This window comes from Heterodontus francisci, chromosome 12 (genome assembly GCF_036365525.1).
Source record: "Heterodontus francisci isolate sHetFra1 chromosome 12, sHetFra1.hap1, whole genome shotgun sequence".
In the NCBI taxonomy this organism is placed as follows: domain Eukaryota; kingdom Metazoa; phylum Chordata; class Chondrichthyes; order Heterodontiformes; family Heterodontidae; genus Heterodontus; species Heterodontus francisci.
This window is the reverse complement of record NC_090382.1, coordinates 85602273-85619584: the sequence shown is the minus strand read 5'-3', so window position 1 is coordinate 85619584 and position 17312 is coordinate 85602273. Positions and strand designations below refer to the sequence as shown.

At 43.4% G+C, this 17312-nt stretch overlaps 1 protein-coding gene across 2 annotated transcripts in view; it reads left to right on the top strand.

The window, feature by feature from the left end:
- The window catches only part of LOC137375970 (organic cation/carnitine transporter 2-like), a 117509-nt gene extending 108020 nt beyond the window's left edge, over positions 1-9489 (top strand). For both annotated transcript variants that reach the window (XM_068043782.1, XM_068043785.1), the window contains one exon: positions 6959-9489. In XM_068043782.1, coding sequence (XP_067899883.1) covers positions 6959-7058 — 100 coding nt within the window. In that variant the 3' untranslated portion in view covers positions 7059-9489. The remainder of the gene's footprint in view (positions 1-6958) is intronic.
- Positions 9490-17312: the final 7823 nt, after the last annotated feature.

Genomic DNA, 17312 nt, shown 5'->3' with positions numbered 1-17312 from the left:
GCCACTGTGCAGACGCCGATGCCATTTTTATAGGGCTTCCGGCTCTTACATTTCATTTAAATTTTTAAAGTTATATGCATTTAAAAGTTAATGAAAAAGAATAAACACGTTTAGCCTCTCTCCCCCCCAATAACCAGACACCTCATTCCTTGCCCTCTCTTCCAGCCCGCCAAAATACATACCTTGTGTATTGACCTTCTCCCCACCCCCAAAGTTCACAAACTTTTATCTTTAACCCTTCCCACCAACCCCTATACCAACCATATTGGTTTGACCTCACTCCCCCCTCCCACACTGAAATAGTTACTTCCTCACCCCTTCTCACCTATGTCCTGCATCGGATCTCCAGACGAGATCCGAAGTCGCGGGAGTCCTGGCAACTGACCACAGTATCAGAACGGGACCGCTGGCGATAGCAGATGAGTCATTAATTCATTAATTTATATTCATTACCATATCTAAATTCTGCTCCTGTCACCGAGCGGCGGGGGGCTTCCACGAGGCCTCGCCGCTGCCAAGATGGGGCCGGGCCTTCCCGGCGCCGCGGCCCATAGCGGGCCTCTTCTGGAGGCATTTTCCGAGCCCCCCTGCCACGATCCTTGACGTCGGGTTGGGGGGTGGGGGGTGTTGGTAAAATTCAGCCCATTGTTTCTAATGTACAACATGTCCCAGAGGAGCAAAGAATTAACCACCTGTCCTTTGTGAGAGAGTTAATGTATGTGTATTTTAAATAGAAGAAGAGAGGCAGAGAGCTCAGGGTATTTGGAGAGGGAATTCCAAAGAGCACTGCAGTGGTAGCTGAAGGCTCTACCATGGAAGATGGAGGGGGGAGTGTGGGGAATGGAGAGGAGGCCAGGTTCAGATGACAAGAGAGTGGGGAAGTGACAATAGATTGGAGAAGGTTGCAGAGATAAGTTGAAATGAGGCTGTAGAGAAGTTTGTAGACAAGAATGAGAATTTTGCAATCAATCCATTGGGGGACAAGGAGCTTGGCAAGGATGGGATGTACTGGGTGAGTGGGACTTAGTGTAGGACAGGATGTGGATGGCAGAGCTTAAAATGATTTGGAGTTTGTGGAGGATGAGAGGCTGCGAAGGAGGGTATTGGGAAAGTCGAGTGTAGAGAAGACAAAATTATATTGATAAAATATGGGTGGAAGCAGGCAATGCTGCAGGGTTAGAGGTAAAAATAAAAAGAATTACAGTGAGTCAACAGAAACAGGCCATTCAGTCCAACTGCTCTGTGTTGGTGTTTATGCTTCATACAAGCCTCCTCCCATCCCTCTTCATCAAACCTATCAACATATCATAAAAGCAAAATACTGCGGATGCTGGAAATCTGAAATAAAAACAAGAAATGCTGGAACCACTCAGCAGGTCTGGCAGCATCTGTGAAAAGAGAAGCAGAGTTAACGTTTCAGGTTAGTGACCCTTCTTCTATCAACATATCCTTCTATTTCTTTCTCCCTCATGTGCTTATCTAGCATTCTCTTAAATGTATCTGTGCTATTGACATCAACTGTTCCTTGTAGTGTTGAGTTCCACATTCTTATCACTCAGTGTATAGGCGTTTCTTCTGAATTCATAATGAACAGGCTATAGTTTTGAAACCTGGTTCTGAATCAAATAAGATGGGATGGTTGAGTGCAGTCTGGTTCAACCTGAGCAAGCAGCTAGGGAAGAATGAAGTCAATAACAAGGGTGCAACATTTTTGGTGGGAGATGGAAACTATTGCTTCACTCTTCCCAATATTTAATTGAAGAAAATTCTGATTCATCCATGACTTAATATCAGACGGACATTTCAATAATACATTGCAGAGGTCATAGGATTGCAAGAGATAGTTGAGAAGTAAAACTGGATGTCATCAGCATACATGTGGCAGCTGATTCCATGTTATCGAAGATACCACTGAAGGATAGGTTGTAGATGAGGGAGAGAGAGCCAAAACCACATCCTCTGGGAATTCTTGAGGTGGTTGTGGAACAGCTGGAAGGGAAGTTGTTGCTGAAAATGAATTGGTTGCGTTGGGACAGATAGGAGGGCAATCTCGCTGGAAAATGAACTGGAGGTGGATCAAAGAGGGAAGACAATGGAGATGACACGATTCAGCATGTCAAATGCTACAGTGAGGTGTGGACGTCAGGAAGAATAATTCCTCATAAACATAGTTACAGAGGCAGTGCCTTTGACCAGGGTGTTTTCAATGCTGGGTGCAGTGCAGTAATGTACTGAAAGGAATCAAATAAGGAATTGTCTCACACAATAGCTGAGGGTCTATTAGACTCGCTTTATTGTAACTCCTGTTAACTCATAATCTTACTGCATGTCATCTCGAGTTTTGGAACTAAGTAGCCAAGACAGTGAGTGATGATGGGATATTTGGCTGTTGGGGCTCACTCGAATTCCACACCTGAATTTTTCATCAGAGATTACAGGAAAACCCTGGCTTTGCATGCATGCTGACTCCCCGCCTCCCACCTTCCAGGGACCACTAGTGTGCCAATTCTGTTTCGACGTATTCCTGGAAGCTTTATCACATCACTTCCTGCCTCCAGTGCCCGTCCAGTCAAGCAGCCTTTTCTCCCTCCAGTGCTTTTATAATTAATAAAAAAAGAGAAAGAAGTGTCAGCTGTGGCTCAGTCACAAGGATGTGGGTTCAAATCCGGCCCTAGAGATTTGACAGATTATCTGTTCATTATCACACAGTTGTTTGTAGGAGCTTGCAGTGCACGAATTAGCTGATGCATTTCCTACAAGAAAAAATAGCAGTGGCGATGCTTCAGAAGTACTTCATTGGCTGTAAAGCACTTTAGGATGTCCTGAGGCCATGAAAGATGTGGTATAAATGAGAGTTGTTCATTATTAATAAATGTTCAAAAAAAAGAAAAGCAATTGTAATTTTTTTAATGCCCCTATTATTTTTCTACTATGTTGCTCATAACAATGACCAGGAGTTTAATATTTAGTTTCTGAAGACTCTAGAACATTTCTGAAGGTTTAGCAATTCTAGAGACCACCGAAGCTATTCACAGAACTCCACCAGAGTTTCAGATCATCTAACACAGCACCGATCTGACAGTGAACCTGTGATCCGCTGCTCTGTAGGTCTCAATATCACAAGTTACAGCAGACTTTCTTTCAAAAGAACAGGCACTATACATTATAGCAAGAACTAGATGCTATCTGGAATTGTTGCAACATTGCTTTCAAAATATGATCAGCCCTAACAAGGAAAATAAGCCGAACACATATATCAGATTTATGTGTCTTAAGGTCTTAACTCTAATTTTCCACAATTTATACTCCCGCTGCAGAAATCGTCAGCAGGCAAAAACAATGGTGGCCGGCCTGCAAGGGCCACACATCCCGGAGCCACCGCGATCCTAAGTGCAACAGCTCATTTAAATAGCCAGGCGGCTCGCACCCCACCCCCCCCACCCACCCCCTCCACCACCGATCACATGAAGGGGTGAAGGGGGCGGGTCGGCCATGCTCGGCAATGGCAACAGCTGCCTGTGCGCAGGCGCTGGAGCCATTTTTAAAGGGCTTTGAGCCCTACCGTTATATCTAAATATTTAATGAAATAGTGAATTAAAAAAATTAAAGACATTTATTTTCCCTCTCCCACCCACCCCAATAACCATAAAATTACTTGCCCTCTCCCCCCCCCATGTCCACCTGAACTCCCCCCTTGCCCCCCAAAGTGCATAAATAGTAACATAAAACCCTTCCCACCATCCCCTGCACCCTCGTCCTCCTCTCCCCAAAAGTGTTCCGCCTCGTTTCCCCGGACGGGGATCCGAAGGCACTGGAGTGCCGGCCAGTGGCAGGAAGATCACCGTGGACCGGAAGACAGCAGCATAAGTATAATTAATTCATTAATTTTAATTTATTTAAATATTTAAATGGCTGTCCCATCACCAAGCATCAGGGGGGCGGGGTGCAGCCACAAGGCCTTGCCTTGCTGCCAGCAATATCGGGCATGACTGTCCCAGTGTTGGGGTGCGTGGTGGCCCTCACCCGGAGGCATTTTACGGCCACCCCCACCATGAACCCCTACGTTGTGGGGGGGTGGGGTCTGTAAAATTCAGCATTGAGTGTTGAATGTGGATCACAGAATCACAGAATTGTTACAGCACAGAAGGAGACGATTCAGCCCATAGTGTCTGCACCAGCTCTCTGAATGAGCAATTCACATAGTGCCACTTCCCCGCCTTCTCCACATAACACTACATGTTCTTCCTTTTCATATAACAGTCTATTTCACTTTTGAATGCTTTAGTTGAACCTGCCTCCATCACACTCACAGGCAGTGCAGTTCAGACCTTAACCACTCATTGCATGAAAAGGTTTTTCCTCGTGTCGCTTTTGCATCTTTTACCAATTACTTTAAGTCTGTGCCCTTTTGTTCTCAATCCTTTCATGAGTGGGATCAGTTTCTTCCTATCTACTCTGTCCAGACCACTCATGATTTTGAATACCTCTATCAAATCTCCTGCCAGCCTTCCCTTCTCCAAGGAGAACAATCCCAACTTCTCCAATCTATCTTCATAACTGAAGTTCCTCATCCCTGGAACCATTCGAGTGAATCTTTTCTGTACTCTCTCCAATGCACTCACATCTTCCCTAAAGTGCGGCGCCCAGAACTGGAAGCAATACTCCAGCTGAGGCCGAACTAGTGTTTTATACAAGTTCAACATAAGTTCCTTGCTCTTGTACACTATGGTCCTATTAATAAAGCCTAGGATACTGTATGCTTTATTAACCGCGCTCTCAACCTGTCCTGAGGAAAGATTGGACAGGCTAGGCTTGTATCCGCTGGAACTTAGAAGAGTAAGAGGTGACTTGATTGAAACATATGAGATCCTGAGGTGTCTTTGAAGGGTGAATGTGGAAAAGATATTTCCCTTTGTGGGAGAATCTAGAACTAGGGATCACTGTTTAAAAATACGGGGTCACCCATTTAAGACAGAGATAAGGAGAACTTTTTTCTCTCAGAGGGTTGTGAGTCTTCAGAATACTCTTCCTCTAAAGGCGGTGGAAGCAGAGTCTTTGAATATTTTTAAGGCAGAGGTAAATAGATTCTTGATAAGCAAGGAGTGGAAGGTTATCAGGGGTAGGTAGAAATGTGGAGTATTCAGTTCAGCCATGAATTTATTGAATGGTAGAGCAGGCTTGAGGGGCCAAATGGCCTACTCCTGCTCCTAATTCGTATGTTCTTATGTACTGCCTTCAATGATTTATGCACATATACAGCCAGGTCCCCCTTTAGAATTGTACTCTTTATTTTATATTGTCTCTCCATGTTCTTCCTACCAAAATGAATCACTTCATATTTCTCTGCATTGAACTTCATCTGCCACCTGTTTGCACATTCCACCAACTTGCCTATGTCCTTTTGAAGTTCTACACTATCCTTCTCACAGTTCACAATGCTTCCAAGTTTCATATCATCCACAAACTTTGAAATTGTGCCCTGTACACCAAGGTCTAGGCCATTAATATATGTCAGGAAAAGCAAGGGTCCCAACACTGACCCCTGCGGAACTCCACTACATACCTTCCTCCAGCCTGAAAAACATTCATTAACTATTACTTTTTGTTTTCTGTCACTCAGCCACTTCCGTATCCATGTTGCTACTGTCCCATTTATTACATGAGCTGTAACTTTGCTAACAAGTCTGTTGTGTGGCACTGTATCAAATGCCTGTTGGAAGTCCATGTACACCATATCAACTGCAATGTCCTCACCACCTTCTCTGTTACCTCATCAATAAACTCCAGCAAGTTAATTAAATATGATTTCCCCTAAAGAAATACATCCTGGCTTTCATTAATTTGTGGTATTTGTCCATGCGCCAATTAATTTTGTCCTTAATTAATCTTTCTAAAAGTTTCCCCACCACTGAAGTTAAACTGACCAGCCTGTAGTTGCTGGGCTCATCTTTATACCCTTTTTTGAACAATTTGCACCACCCCTAAGTCTAAGGAAGACTGAAAAATTATGGCTAGTGCCTCCGCAGTTTCCACTCTCACTTTCCTCAGTATTCTTGGATGCATCTCATCTGGTCCTGGTTCTTTCTCCACTTTAAGTACAAATAGCCTATCCAACACCTCCTCCTTAACCACTTTAAGTACAGATAGCCTATCCAACACCTCCTTGTTATCAATTTTGAACCCTTCTAGTGTCTTTGACCATTGCCATTCCTTGGTAAAGACCGATGCCAAATATTCATATAATACCTCAGGTATGCCCTCTGCCTGCATGTGCAAATCCCCTTATTGGTCCCTAATCGGCCGCACTCCTCCTTTTACCACCCTTTTACTATTCATATGTCTATAGAAAACTTTGGGATTCCTTTTTATGTTAACTGTCAGTCTCTATGCATACTCTCTCTTTGCTTCTCTTATTTGCTTTTTCACTTCCCCTCTGAACTTTCCATATTCAGCCTGGTTCTCAATAGTATTCTCTACCTAGCAGCTGTCATAAGCACACTTTTTCTTCTTTACGCTAATCTCTATCTCTTTTGTCATCCAGGGAGCTCTGGAATTGTTTACCCTACCCCCAGCAATGTAACTGCACCTTTTTGTTTCTTAGCTCTAGCCAAATAGATTCTGTCCTTGTATTTGTGCCCTCTGCCCAATGACTTAAGATTGATTTTTCCTATCAACCTGAGCTTGACAGAAAGGTGCCAGTCCAACAGGTACAAAGTTTGCATTACCATCTTTTCTGACATCCCAGCATGTTTTGTTACTAACAATCTGTGGCACAGCAATGCATTGGTACATTAGCAAACTCCATTATCACATCACCTGATACTGAATTTTTTGTATTACTGAAATGAAAACAATCTGATATTAAATGATTGATTGTATCTACCCTGTGAAAAGTGATGGGAAAATTTCAGTTAACTTTCTATCTTTATGACGGTGCTGTTTCTCGATTTGATTGCAGATTCAAATGTAGAAGTACTGACAGGTATCACTCCCCTGTCAATAGAAGTGAAGCAACTGGTGAAAACTATATGATGGTCAGTAAAAAGGAAGAAAACTAACCCAGCTCTGGCCACAGATCTGCGGCAATGAAGATTTTGTTTTCAGTTTGTCACTAACATTATCTGGTATTGAAATATGCTTAGCAATGCAACCAAGATGCTCAGGGATCACACCAAGACACTGTACCATTTTACATCTCTTACATTTTCTCACTTGCATTTGGAAACAACAATTTGTTTTCATGTATCACAAAAACTTGTCCAGGGTTTTATCTGGGCAACTGGGCTCTCGACCACTGGCTAAAGCATTGGTGAGAGCCCTGCTTCGACTCCTCTGGGGAAGGCCCACCAAATCAAGTGCCAATTAGGCACTTAAGTAGACAATGGCGGGCCTTCCCTGGAATCAAGGACCCTGGCAATGAAAGTCTTGTCCTCTGAAAGCTACCGGCCAATCAGAGATCGGCAGGTCTTTTGCTGAGCAGCACCACCACAGAGCTGGTAGCTGCTACCGGTAATACACCCACCAGTAGCCGTAGATTCCTGAGGGACCCAGGCCACAGATAAGTCAGGGAGGGAGGGGTTTTATGGGGTGGGGATCGTGAAGGAGGGGAGTATGGAGGTCAGTGCAAGGGCAGTGGGGTGGATCTCAGCCCCACCTTCCAGATGCCAGGTTTCTCGTTCAGGCACTGATTGTCTTTTAATGAGGGACCTCCTGCACCTCCGACCCCCTCCCCCACCCGGTGCTGGCAAGCAACCCACACAGGTTTGCTTGGCGTGTTCCCCATATGGCGACAGGCCCGCCTGCTGCTGGGCTAATACCAGCAGAGGCAGGATGAGGCCCTTAATTGGGCATTAATTGCCCACTTAAGAGCCTCAATTGGTGATGGTATGGGAAGGCCGTACACAGGCTTAATTTGGGTGGAGGCAGGTAGGTGGTGGGGTTTGCCCTCCGCCACTAACCCGCCTGATTATATGTTCTCCCGCCTCCAAAGTTGCCCTGGGGGACAAAATAAAAATTCCCCCTTGTGTGAACTTTGGGCTAAAGTGTATTATGGGGTCAATTTTCACATTTGAGCAACAGACCATTTGAATGTGCTGGCCAGTTGCCCATACCCACAGCAAAGAAATGGTTACAATTTTGATGTGCCGGCCTCATTTACATCCAATCACCATGCTTGGGGTGCAGAGAGGCATTCCGAATATCGGGCTGTCCTGGTCACTGACAAGATAAGTGCAGGGAATGGTGTGACGATCACAGAGGGCAGGGTTCCAGGCAGTCACAGGAATATTCCTGCTCCTCTGCACCCAATAAGAATAACGGAAAACCTACCTTGGCTAAATGTCATCAACTCCAAACTCCCGTGGAATCAGTTCCAACCTAAAATCGAAATCATAGCCCTGGGCCTCCCTATTCACCAATCAAAAGGAGCCTACCACTGAAAAATGGTGGGAGATTCGGGTGCCCAATAGTAGGATCATTTCGAAATGTCGCTGGCATGTTCACTGGTGTGAATGGGTCAGTAAGGCAACCTACCCCATTTTGAGGCCATCTCTAACCTGTTCGCATAAAGCAATAGAAATGAAAATTGACCCCTGAATCATATCCTCCCTGTGGTTTCTCTTCCAGGAGAGAAATTTTGCCAAAGACCATGAAACAAGCGGCAGCACCAAGTCAGTGCCTTCCTTTCCGCTGATACTGTTAGCTATTGTCAACCGTTACTCCTACTCTATTCTTCCAACTTGAGTCCAAACTCCTACTGCTGGTATAAAATGGGAAATTAGATCATCAGGTTAAATACAGGGAGAAGAGGTTTAAAATCAGCAGTTGGGAGTGGGGGGGCAGGGTGGCGAGGATTGAAATTGAGAGAGGTACTTATCCTTTAAATAGCACAATATTGGAGAAAGGGAGTAATAGAAGATAAAAAATTCTAATCAAAATGATAAAGAAAAGGAAATATTGTATTTGTGGCTAATGACATGAAGGTGCAAATTATTCTGGGGAAGAAGCATTATAATTTTGTCCATCATTTTTGGTGGAAGTTTAGGAATTATTTTACAATAATGTAACTTCTGATCAAGTATTTACGGTGCTCTTATTGAACATAAATCATACTCTAGAACAAAATGTGGACATATACCTACAGTCATTGTTTGATTATAAATTGTCAATGCAGTTATTGATAATGTTCAGTTCAGTTATTCTGCAACATCGTGTTCCTGAAATCATTTTTTTTTTGCTTGTTGATCTCAGGATTACAATTATTCAGCTTGTTAGGAAGTGTGATTATTAAATCTACAATTATGGATTGATGCATGTGAGTAATAATGCTGTAATGGAGAGTTATGGCTGTTAACCTGAACTACATGATTTAGACGTGGGTGATTTACTGAATTTGTTAAAATCCTTTGATTTTATTCAGTACCTGGCTTCCTTTATTAAGCTGGTCTCAATAGCTAATTGCTAATGATAATTAAAGTAATATTAATGGAAGACCTCATGGAATTATTAAGTTAATATTGTCACACAACCCAGAGACCGGCGGCAGAGTGAGAGAGAGAGGAGCATGGCAGGAGCGGAGGTTTAAAAAGTGCGCCAAAAGCCCAGAATCGGAGACCAGAGACATACAGAGAGAGCGAGAGAGAGGAGCACGATGGGAGCAGCAGAAGTGGAGCAAGGAAAAATCGAAAAGTGACATCAGAATGACATCACAATCAATAGTGAGAGCAGGGAAACAGAGACCCACCGGGGTGAGTATAAAGGTAAGCTTTTAATTTAATTTAATTTAAATCAAACATAGCATCAAACATCACAGGCAAGCAGTTAGGTGATTGCTTTGGGAAGAAACTACCTGTTTGGTGAGTATCAGGTAAGATTAAGGTCTATTCTAATCCGAACGTTTACAATTGTAAAGGAACTAGAGGTAAGCTTAATAAAATATATATATAAAAAATAAAATAAATAATTGAATAAAACAATTAAGTAGTTAAAAACACATTAAGGATGGCAGGACAGGTGATGTGTCATGGCTGCAGCATGTGGGAGCTCCTAGATGCTAGTGTGATCCAGGGCAAACAGGTCTTCAGTAAGTGTTGGCGGCTCGAAGAGCTTCAGCTCAGAGTCATTGAATTGGAGTCCGAGCTGCAGACACTGTGACACATCAGGGACAGGGAAAGTTACCTGGACACTTTGTACCAGGAGGCGGACACATACCTTAGGATAGGGTCTTCTGATTTGGTCAGTGGTCAGGGACAGCAGAGTGTGGCTGAGGCTGAGGCAGGTAAGGGGACCCAGAGGGCAGGAGTGCAGGAGCCTCAACCTTTGTGATTGTCCAACAGGTTTGAGGTTCTTTCAGCTTGTTTGGATGAGAGTGGGGGCTGCAGGATGGATGAGCAACCTGAACATGGCACCATGGTACAGGAAGCCATTCAAGTGGAGGGAGAAAAAAGGAATGTAGTGGTAGTAGGGGACAGTATAGTTATGGGGATTGACACTCTTCTCTGCAGCAAAGAGCGAGAGTCCAGACGGCTGTGTTGCCTGCCTGGTGCCGGGGTTCGGGACATCTCTTCAGGGCTGGAGCGGAACTTACTGTGGGATGGGGAGGATCCAGTTGTAGTGGTCCATGTAGGTACCAATGACATAGGCAGGACAAGGAAAGAGGCTCTGCATAGTTAGTATGAGGAACTGGGCGCCAAATTAAGAAGCAGAACCCCAAAGGTAATAATCTCTGGATTATTGCCTGAGCCACGTGCAAATTGGCATAGGGCAAATAAGATTAGAGAAATAAATGCACGGCTCAAAGACTGGTGTGGTAGAAGTGGGTTCCGGTTCTTGGGACACTGGCACCAGTACTGTTGGGACGGTCTACACCTGAAAAGTGCTGGGGCAGGTATTCAAGCGAGTCGCATAACTAGGGAAGTAGAGAGGGTTTTTAAACTGAATAGTGGGGGCAGGAGATCAGCTTGGGAAGATATGGTAAATCAAGGAGTAGAAACAAGGCAAGAGAGAAAGGTATTAATGTGGGAAATGATAAACAGACTGTGACAGGAAGGGATAGAGCATACAAATCTAAGAGTAAATCAACAGATAAGGCTAGAGGTTACAAAAATAATAAAAGGACACAACTAAAGGCTCTGCATCTGAATGCATGTAGCATTCGAAACAAAACAGATGAACTGAGAGCGCAAATAGAAATACGATCTGATAGCTATTACAGAGACATGGCTGCAGGACAACATAGATTGGGACCTGAATATTGAAGGTTACATGGCATTTAGGAAGGACAAGAAACCAGGAAAAGGTGGAGGGGAGCTCTGTTAATTAATGGTATTAGCGCAATAGAGACGGAAGACCTAAGTTCAGGAGACCGGGACGTAGAAGCAGTTTAGGTAGAGATGAGAAATCATAAAGGCAAGAAGTCACTTGTGGGAGTGGTGTACAGGCCACCTAACATTAACCACACTGTAGGACGGGGTATAAAGGAAGAAATAATGGCAGCTTGTCAGAAAGGTACAGAGATAATTATGGGGGATTTTAACCTACATATAGACTGGAAAAATCAGATGGGCAGAGGTAGCCTAGGTGAGGAGTACATAGAATGTTTTCAGGATAATTTCTTGGAACAATATGTTCTGGAGCCAACCAGAGAGCAGGCTATACTAGACCTGCTATTTTTATTTTATTTATTTATTTTTATTTAGAGATACAGCACTGAAACAGGACCTTCAGCCCACTGAGTCTGTGCCGACCAACAACCACCCATTTATACTAACCCTACAGTAATCCCATATTCCCTACCACCTACTTACACTAGGGGCAATTTACAATGGCCAATTTACCTATCACCCGCAAGTCTTTGGCTGTGGGAGGAAACCGGAGCACCCTGCGAAAATCCAAGCGGTCACAGGGAGAACTTGCAAACTCCGCACAGGCAGTACCCAGAATTGAACCCGGCGCTGTGAGGCTGCAGTGCTAACCACTGCTCCACTGTGCAATGAGACAGGATTAATTAATAACCTCATAGTAGCAGCGATCATAATATGATTGAATTTTACATTCAGTTTGATGGAGAGAAGAGTGGGTCCAAGACTAATATTTTAAAATTAAATAAGGGCAATTATGAGGGCATGAAAGCAGAGCTAGCTAAAGTGAACTTGCAAATCAGGTTAAGGGACAGGTCAATAGAGATACAATGGCAGACATTTAAGGGGATATTTCAGAAAACACAGAATAGATACATTTCAACGAGAAAGAAAAATTTAAAGGGTGGGACCCACCATCTGTGGTTAACTAAAACAGTTAAAGATAGTATCAAACTTAACGAAAAAGCCTATAATTGCGCAAAGGTGGGAGGCAGGTCAGAAGATTGGAAAGAATATTAAAAACAGCAAAGAATGACTAAAGATTGATAAGGAAGGTAAAATTAGAGTATGAGAGAAAGCTAGCTAAAAATATAAAGACATAGGGCTCAATTTTATGCTGTCCCAGCGGGTCGGATGGTGGCGTAGGGACGGTGTAAAATTGAGCGGGATGCTCCGGGAGGCCTACCCACTTAACGGCCACTTAAGGGCCCTCGCCCGCCTCCATGGGTATTTTACCTGTGCAAGTGGGCATACTGGGGACGTGAAAGGCTGCCCAGCGATAGCTGCCGGCCTTTCCGTGCCCCAGGGGTGGGGCATGGCAATCAGGAACAGAGTGCCAAATTGAGGGCCGCTCCCACCTCCCAACCCACTCCCGGGACCCAAGACACTCCCCTCCCACCAAACGACCACTCCAGCCTCAGCAAGAAAGGACCTATGCCCCTGGTGAGGCAACTTACCTTCCCTCCTGGATTCATGCCTTTGGCTGGGCTGCAGTCCCAGCAGTGGCCACTGCTCCCGGTGGCACCGCTGGGACTAAGAGCTGCCCGCCCGCTGATTGGCCAGCCCTTAAGTGGGTGGAGGTCCCGCCATGGGACAATTAAAGCCCGGGGACCCATAAAATACGGGATGGATCCCCAGGCTTGGCGGAAGCGGGCTTGCCACCGACTTGCACATCGGTGGTGAATTCCCATCTGCCTAAGGTAAAATCCAGCCCATAAAGTAAGAGCTTCTATAGACATTTAATAAAGAAAAGTGTTAACATAGTGAGCCTTGGTCCTATAAAAAGTGAGTCTGGGGAACTAGTAATGGATAATAAGGAGATGGCAGATGAATTGAACAGATAATTTGCATCGGTCTTCACTATTGAGGATACAAGTAACATCCCAGTATTAGCTGTAAGTCAGGAAATGAAAGGGAAGGAGGAACTCAAGAAAATTACAATCACCAGGGAAGTGGTACTGAACAAATTGTTGGAGCTGTGGGCGAAAAGTCCCTGGGTCCTAATGGACTTCATCCTAGGGTGTTAAAAGAAGTGGCTAGTGGGATAGTTGATGCGTTAGTTTTAATTTTCCAAAATTCCCTAGATTCGGGGAAGGTTCCATTGGATTGGAAAATAGCAAATGTAACTCCTTTATTCAAAAAGGGAGGGAGACAGAAAGCAGGAAACTACAGGCCAGTTAGCTTAACATCTGTCTTAGGGAAAATGTTAGAGGCTATTATTAAGGATGTTATAGCAGGGCATTTAGAAAAATTCAAGGTAATCAGACAGAGTCAACATGGTTTTGTGAAAGGGAAATCATGTTTAACCAATTTATTGGAGTTCTTTGAGGGAGTTACATGTGCTGTGGATAAAGGGGAATTGGTGAATGTATTGTACTTCGATTTCCAGAAGGTATTTGATAAGGTGCCACATCAAAGGTTATTGCAGAAAATAAAAGCTCACGGTGTAGGGGATAACATATTGGTTTGGATAGAAGATTGGCTAGCTAACAGGAAACAGACAATAGGCATAAATGGGTCATTTTCTGGTTGGCAAGATGTAACGAGTAGTGTGCCACAGGGCTCTGTGCTGGGCCCTCAACTTTTTACAATTTATATAAATGACTTAGATGAAGGGACCAAAGGCATGGTTGCTAAATTTGCTGATGACACAAAGATAGGTAGAAAAGTAAGTTATGACCAGGACATAAGGAAGATAGGTAAGGTGAGTGGGCAAAGACCTGTATGAAATTGTCCATTTTGGCAGGAAGAATAAAAAGAAGCTTATTATCTAAATGGTTAGAGATCGCAGAGCTCTGAGATGCACAGGGTCTGGGTGTCCTAGTGCATGAATCGCAAAAGGTTAGTATGCAGGTACAGCACATAATTAGAAAGTCTAATAGAATGTTATCGTTTATCGTGAGGGGAATTGAATACAAAAGTAGGGAGGTTATGCTTCAACTATACATGGCATTGATGAGACCACATCTCGAGTACTGTGTACATTATTGGTCTCCTTATTTAAGGAAGGATGTATATGCGTTGGAGGCAGTACAGAGAAGGTTTACTAGACTAATACCTGGAATGGGTGGGTTGTCTTATGAGGAAAGATTGGACAGGCTAGGCTCGTATCCGCTGGAATTTAGAAGAGTAAGAGGTGACTTGATTGAAACATATATGATCCTAAGGGGTCTTGACAGGGTGGATGTGGAAAGGATGTTTCCCCTTGTGGGAGAATCTCGAACTAGGGATCACTGTTTAAAAATAAGGGGTCACTCATTTTAGACACAGATGAGGGGAAATTTTTTCTCAGAGGGTCATGAGTCTTTGGAATTCTCTTCCTCAAAAGGTAGTGGAAGCAGAGTCTTTGAATATTTTTAAGGCAGAGGTAGATAGATTCTTGATAAGCAAGGGGGTGGAAGGTAACCGGGGGTAGGTGGAAATGTGGAGTAATCAGTTCAGCCATGAACTTTGTTGAATGGCGGAGCAAGCTTGAAGGGCCCAGTAACCTACTCCTGCTCCTAATTTGTATGTCCGTATATATCCAAGTTGGCTAATGACATTAAGTTAGGTGACACAGTAAATAGTGTAGGTGGGAGCAAGAAGTTGTAAAGGGACATTGATCGATTAAGTGAGTGGGCAAATGTGGTAGATAGAGTTCAGTGTAGGCAAGTGTGAGGTCATCCACTTCGGTCCTAAGAGAGAAAGAGTAGAGTATTTTACAAATGGCGATAAGCTAGTGAGAACTGTGGTGGAACAAAGACATTTTGGGGTCCAAGCACAGAAATCATTTAAAGAGAAACTTGTAGACAAGTAAAAACCTAATCAAAAAGGCAAATGGATTTCAAGGGGGCTGGAATACAAAGGGGTTGAAGTTATGTAACATTCGTTCAAAGCTGTGGTTAAACAGCATCTGCCCTGGTCACCACTGCTCAGGAGTTATATATGGGCCTTTGAGGGGGTTCAATGCAGATTTAGGATACTGGGACTAAGTGTTAAATAAAGAGGAAAGGTTGCATAGATTAGGCTTGAATTCAAAAATTAAAACAAGAAATGCTGGAAGTACTCAGCAGGTCTGGCAGCATCTGTGCAGAGAGAAGCAGAGTTAACGTTTCAGGTCAGAGACCCGTTTTCAGACCTGAAATGTTAACTCTGCTTCTCTCTGCACAGACGCTGCCAGACCTGCTGAGTATGTCCAGCATTTCTTGTTTTTATTTCAGAATTCCAGCATCTGCAGTATTTTGTTTTTATTTTAGGCTTGAATTCCCTCAGAATAGAAGATGTTGGGCTGTTCATAGAATCATAAGGTTTAGATTAGCTATAGAAAAAGACAAGGAGAAATCACGAGTAAAAATACTTAATTGAAAGAGAGCCTATTTCATTTGGTTGAGAAAGAATCTGTCCCGGGTAAACTGGAATCAAAGATTTGCAGGCAAAACTGTAATTGAACAATAGGCTGCCTTTAAAGAGGAAGTGGTTCAGGTACAGTTGGAGTATATTCCCACTAGGGGAAAGGTAGGGCAACCAAAGCCAGAGCTCATTTGATAATGTAAGCCATAGTAAGATGACACAGAAAAAAGAGGCCATATGGCAGGTTTTCATATTTTGGGTTAATAATACAAATGAGAGCCAGGCTAAACATAGAAATTTCCGAGGGAAAGAGGAAAGGGAAATAAGAGAGGCAAAGAGGGAATATGAGAAGAGACTGGCAGATAACATAAAAGGGAATCCAAAAGTCTTCTCTAGGCATATCAACAGTAAAAGGGTACAATGGGCTGAATGGTCTCTTTCTGTGCCGTTAACTCTATGATTTAAAATGAATAAATATTTGACAGGGTAGATAGAAACTATTTCTTCTGGTGGAGAGTGTAAAACAAGGGAGCATATCCTTAAAATTAAAGCAAGGCCATTCAGGGGTGATATCAGGAAGCACTTCTTCACACAGAAGTAGTGACAATCTGAAACTCTCCCCCATTCACCCTGTATGAGTTCTTTATGTTTTCTGATGCAACATAAATGAGATACATGGAGTCCAGTTATGCTGAAGATTTCAAACAGGTTTGTTACAGTTAAATTATGTACAGTGCAGAGCTAACTATTTATAGAATCTTACTCTGGGTGTTACAGTTGCAGAGTGACACTGGCTCTGAGTCACATGACTGTGTCCTGGTATTTGGCTCATTAGCCTACTAAGATCTTAAAGAAACATCTCTCTTAAAGGCAATCATACAGCACACACACCACCCCCCATACCCACCCATTTGCCCCCCATAAAAGAAGCTGTTGAGGCTACGTTAATTGACGAGTTCAAAACTGGCATTGATAGATTTTGTTAGGTGAGTATGTCATAAGTATTTTTTTTAATGAAAAGGTCTGTGTGCTTTTAAGATGGAGGAGAAAAAAAAACCTTCTGTGCATTGAATGTTAACATTTGGTGTTTGAAGAGTACAGGGCAATTAGTATCCATGCAATAGCAAGATTTTACGACGGTCTTATGACTGCTGTGGAAAAAGTTAGTTGCAGTTCTGCAGCAAAACAGAACAGAGAGAGAGCTGTGAGTTGCCGATAGATCAGAGGAAAAGGACTATTCTCTGTGAAAATAAGTTCTGCATTTCAAGGGGAAAAGTGCTACATTTAAGGTGAGGTTTTGATCTGTCTGAAGAAAGAGGAAGAGACCCAGAGAAAAGAGGGATAGATACCCTCTGTGGAGAAACACTGTTTTGGAGAAAGGAAGTCTGTTTCAGGTGTGGCAAAGTTGCTGTTGCTTTCATTCAAGGATTCCCGCCTGAAGAGTGAGTTCTGTGATTGTTATGCTCTGTGGAGAAGGCTCCTTTGCTAAGAGTAAGTCCTGTCGACTTTTGTATTTTGGGAGCCCCTGAAATCTCAAGAAAGTTTCTACTGTTAGACTGATACTTAGAAATTAAATAGCCCTGTTGCTACAACCTATTGCTAAAAGATCTGTGTGATGCCTGCTGC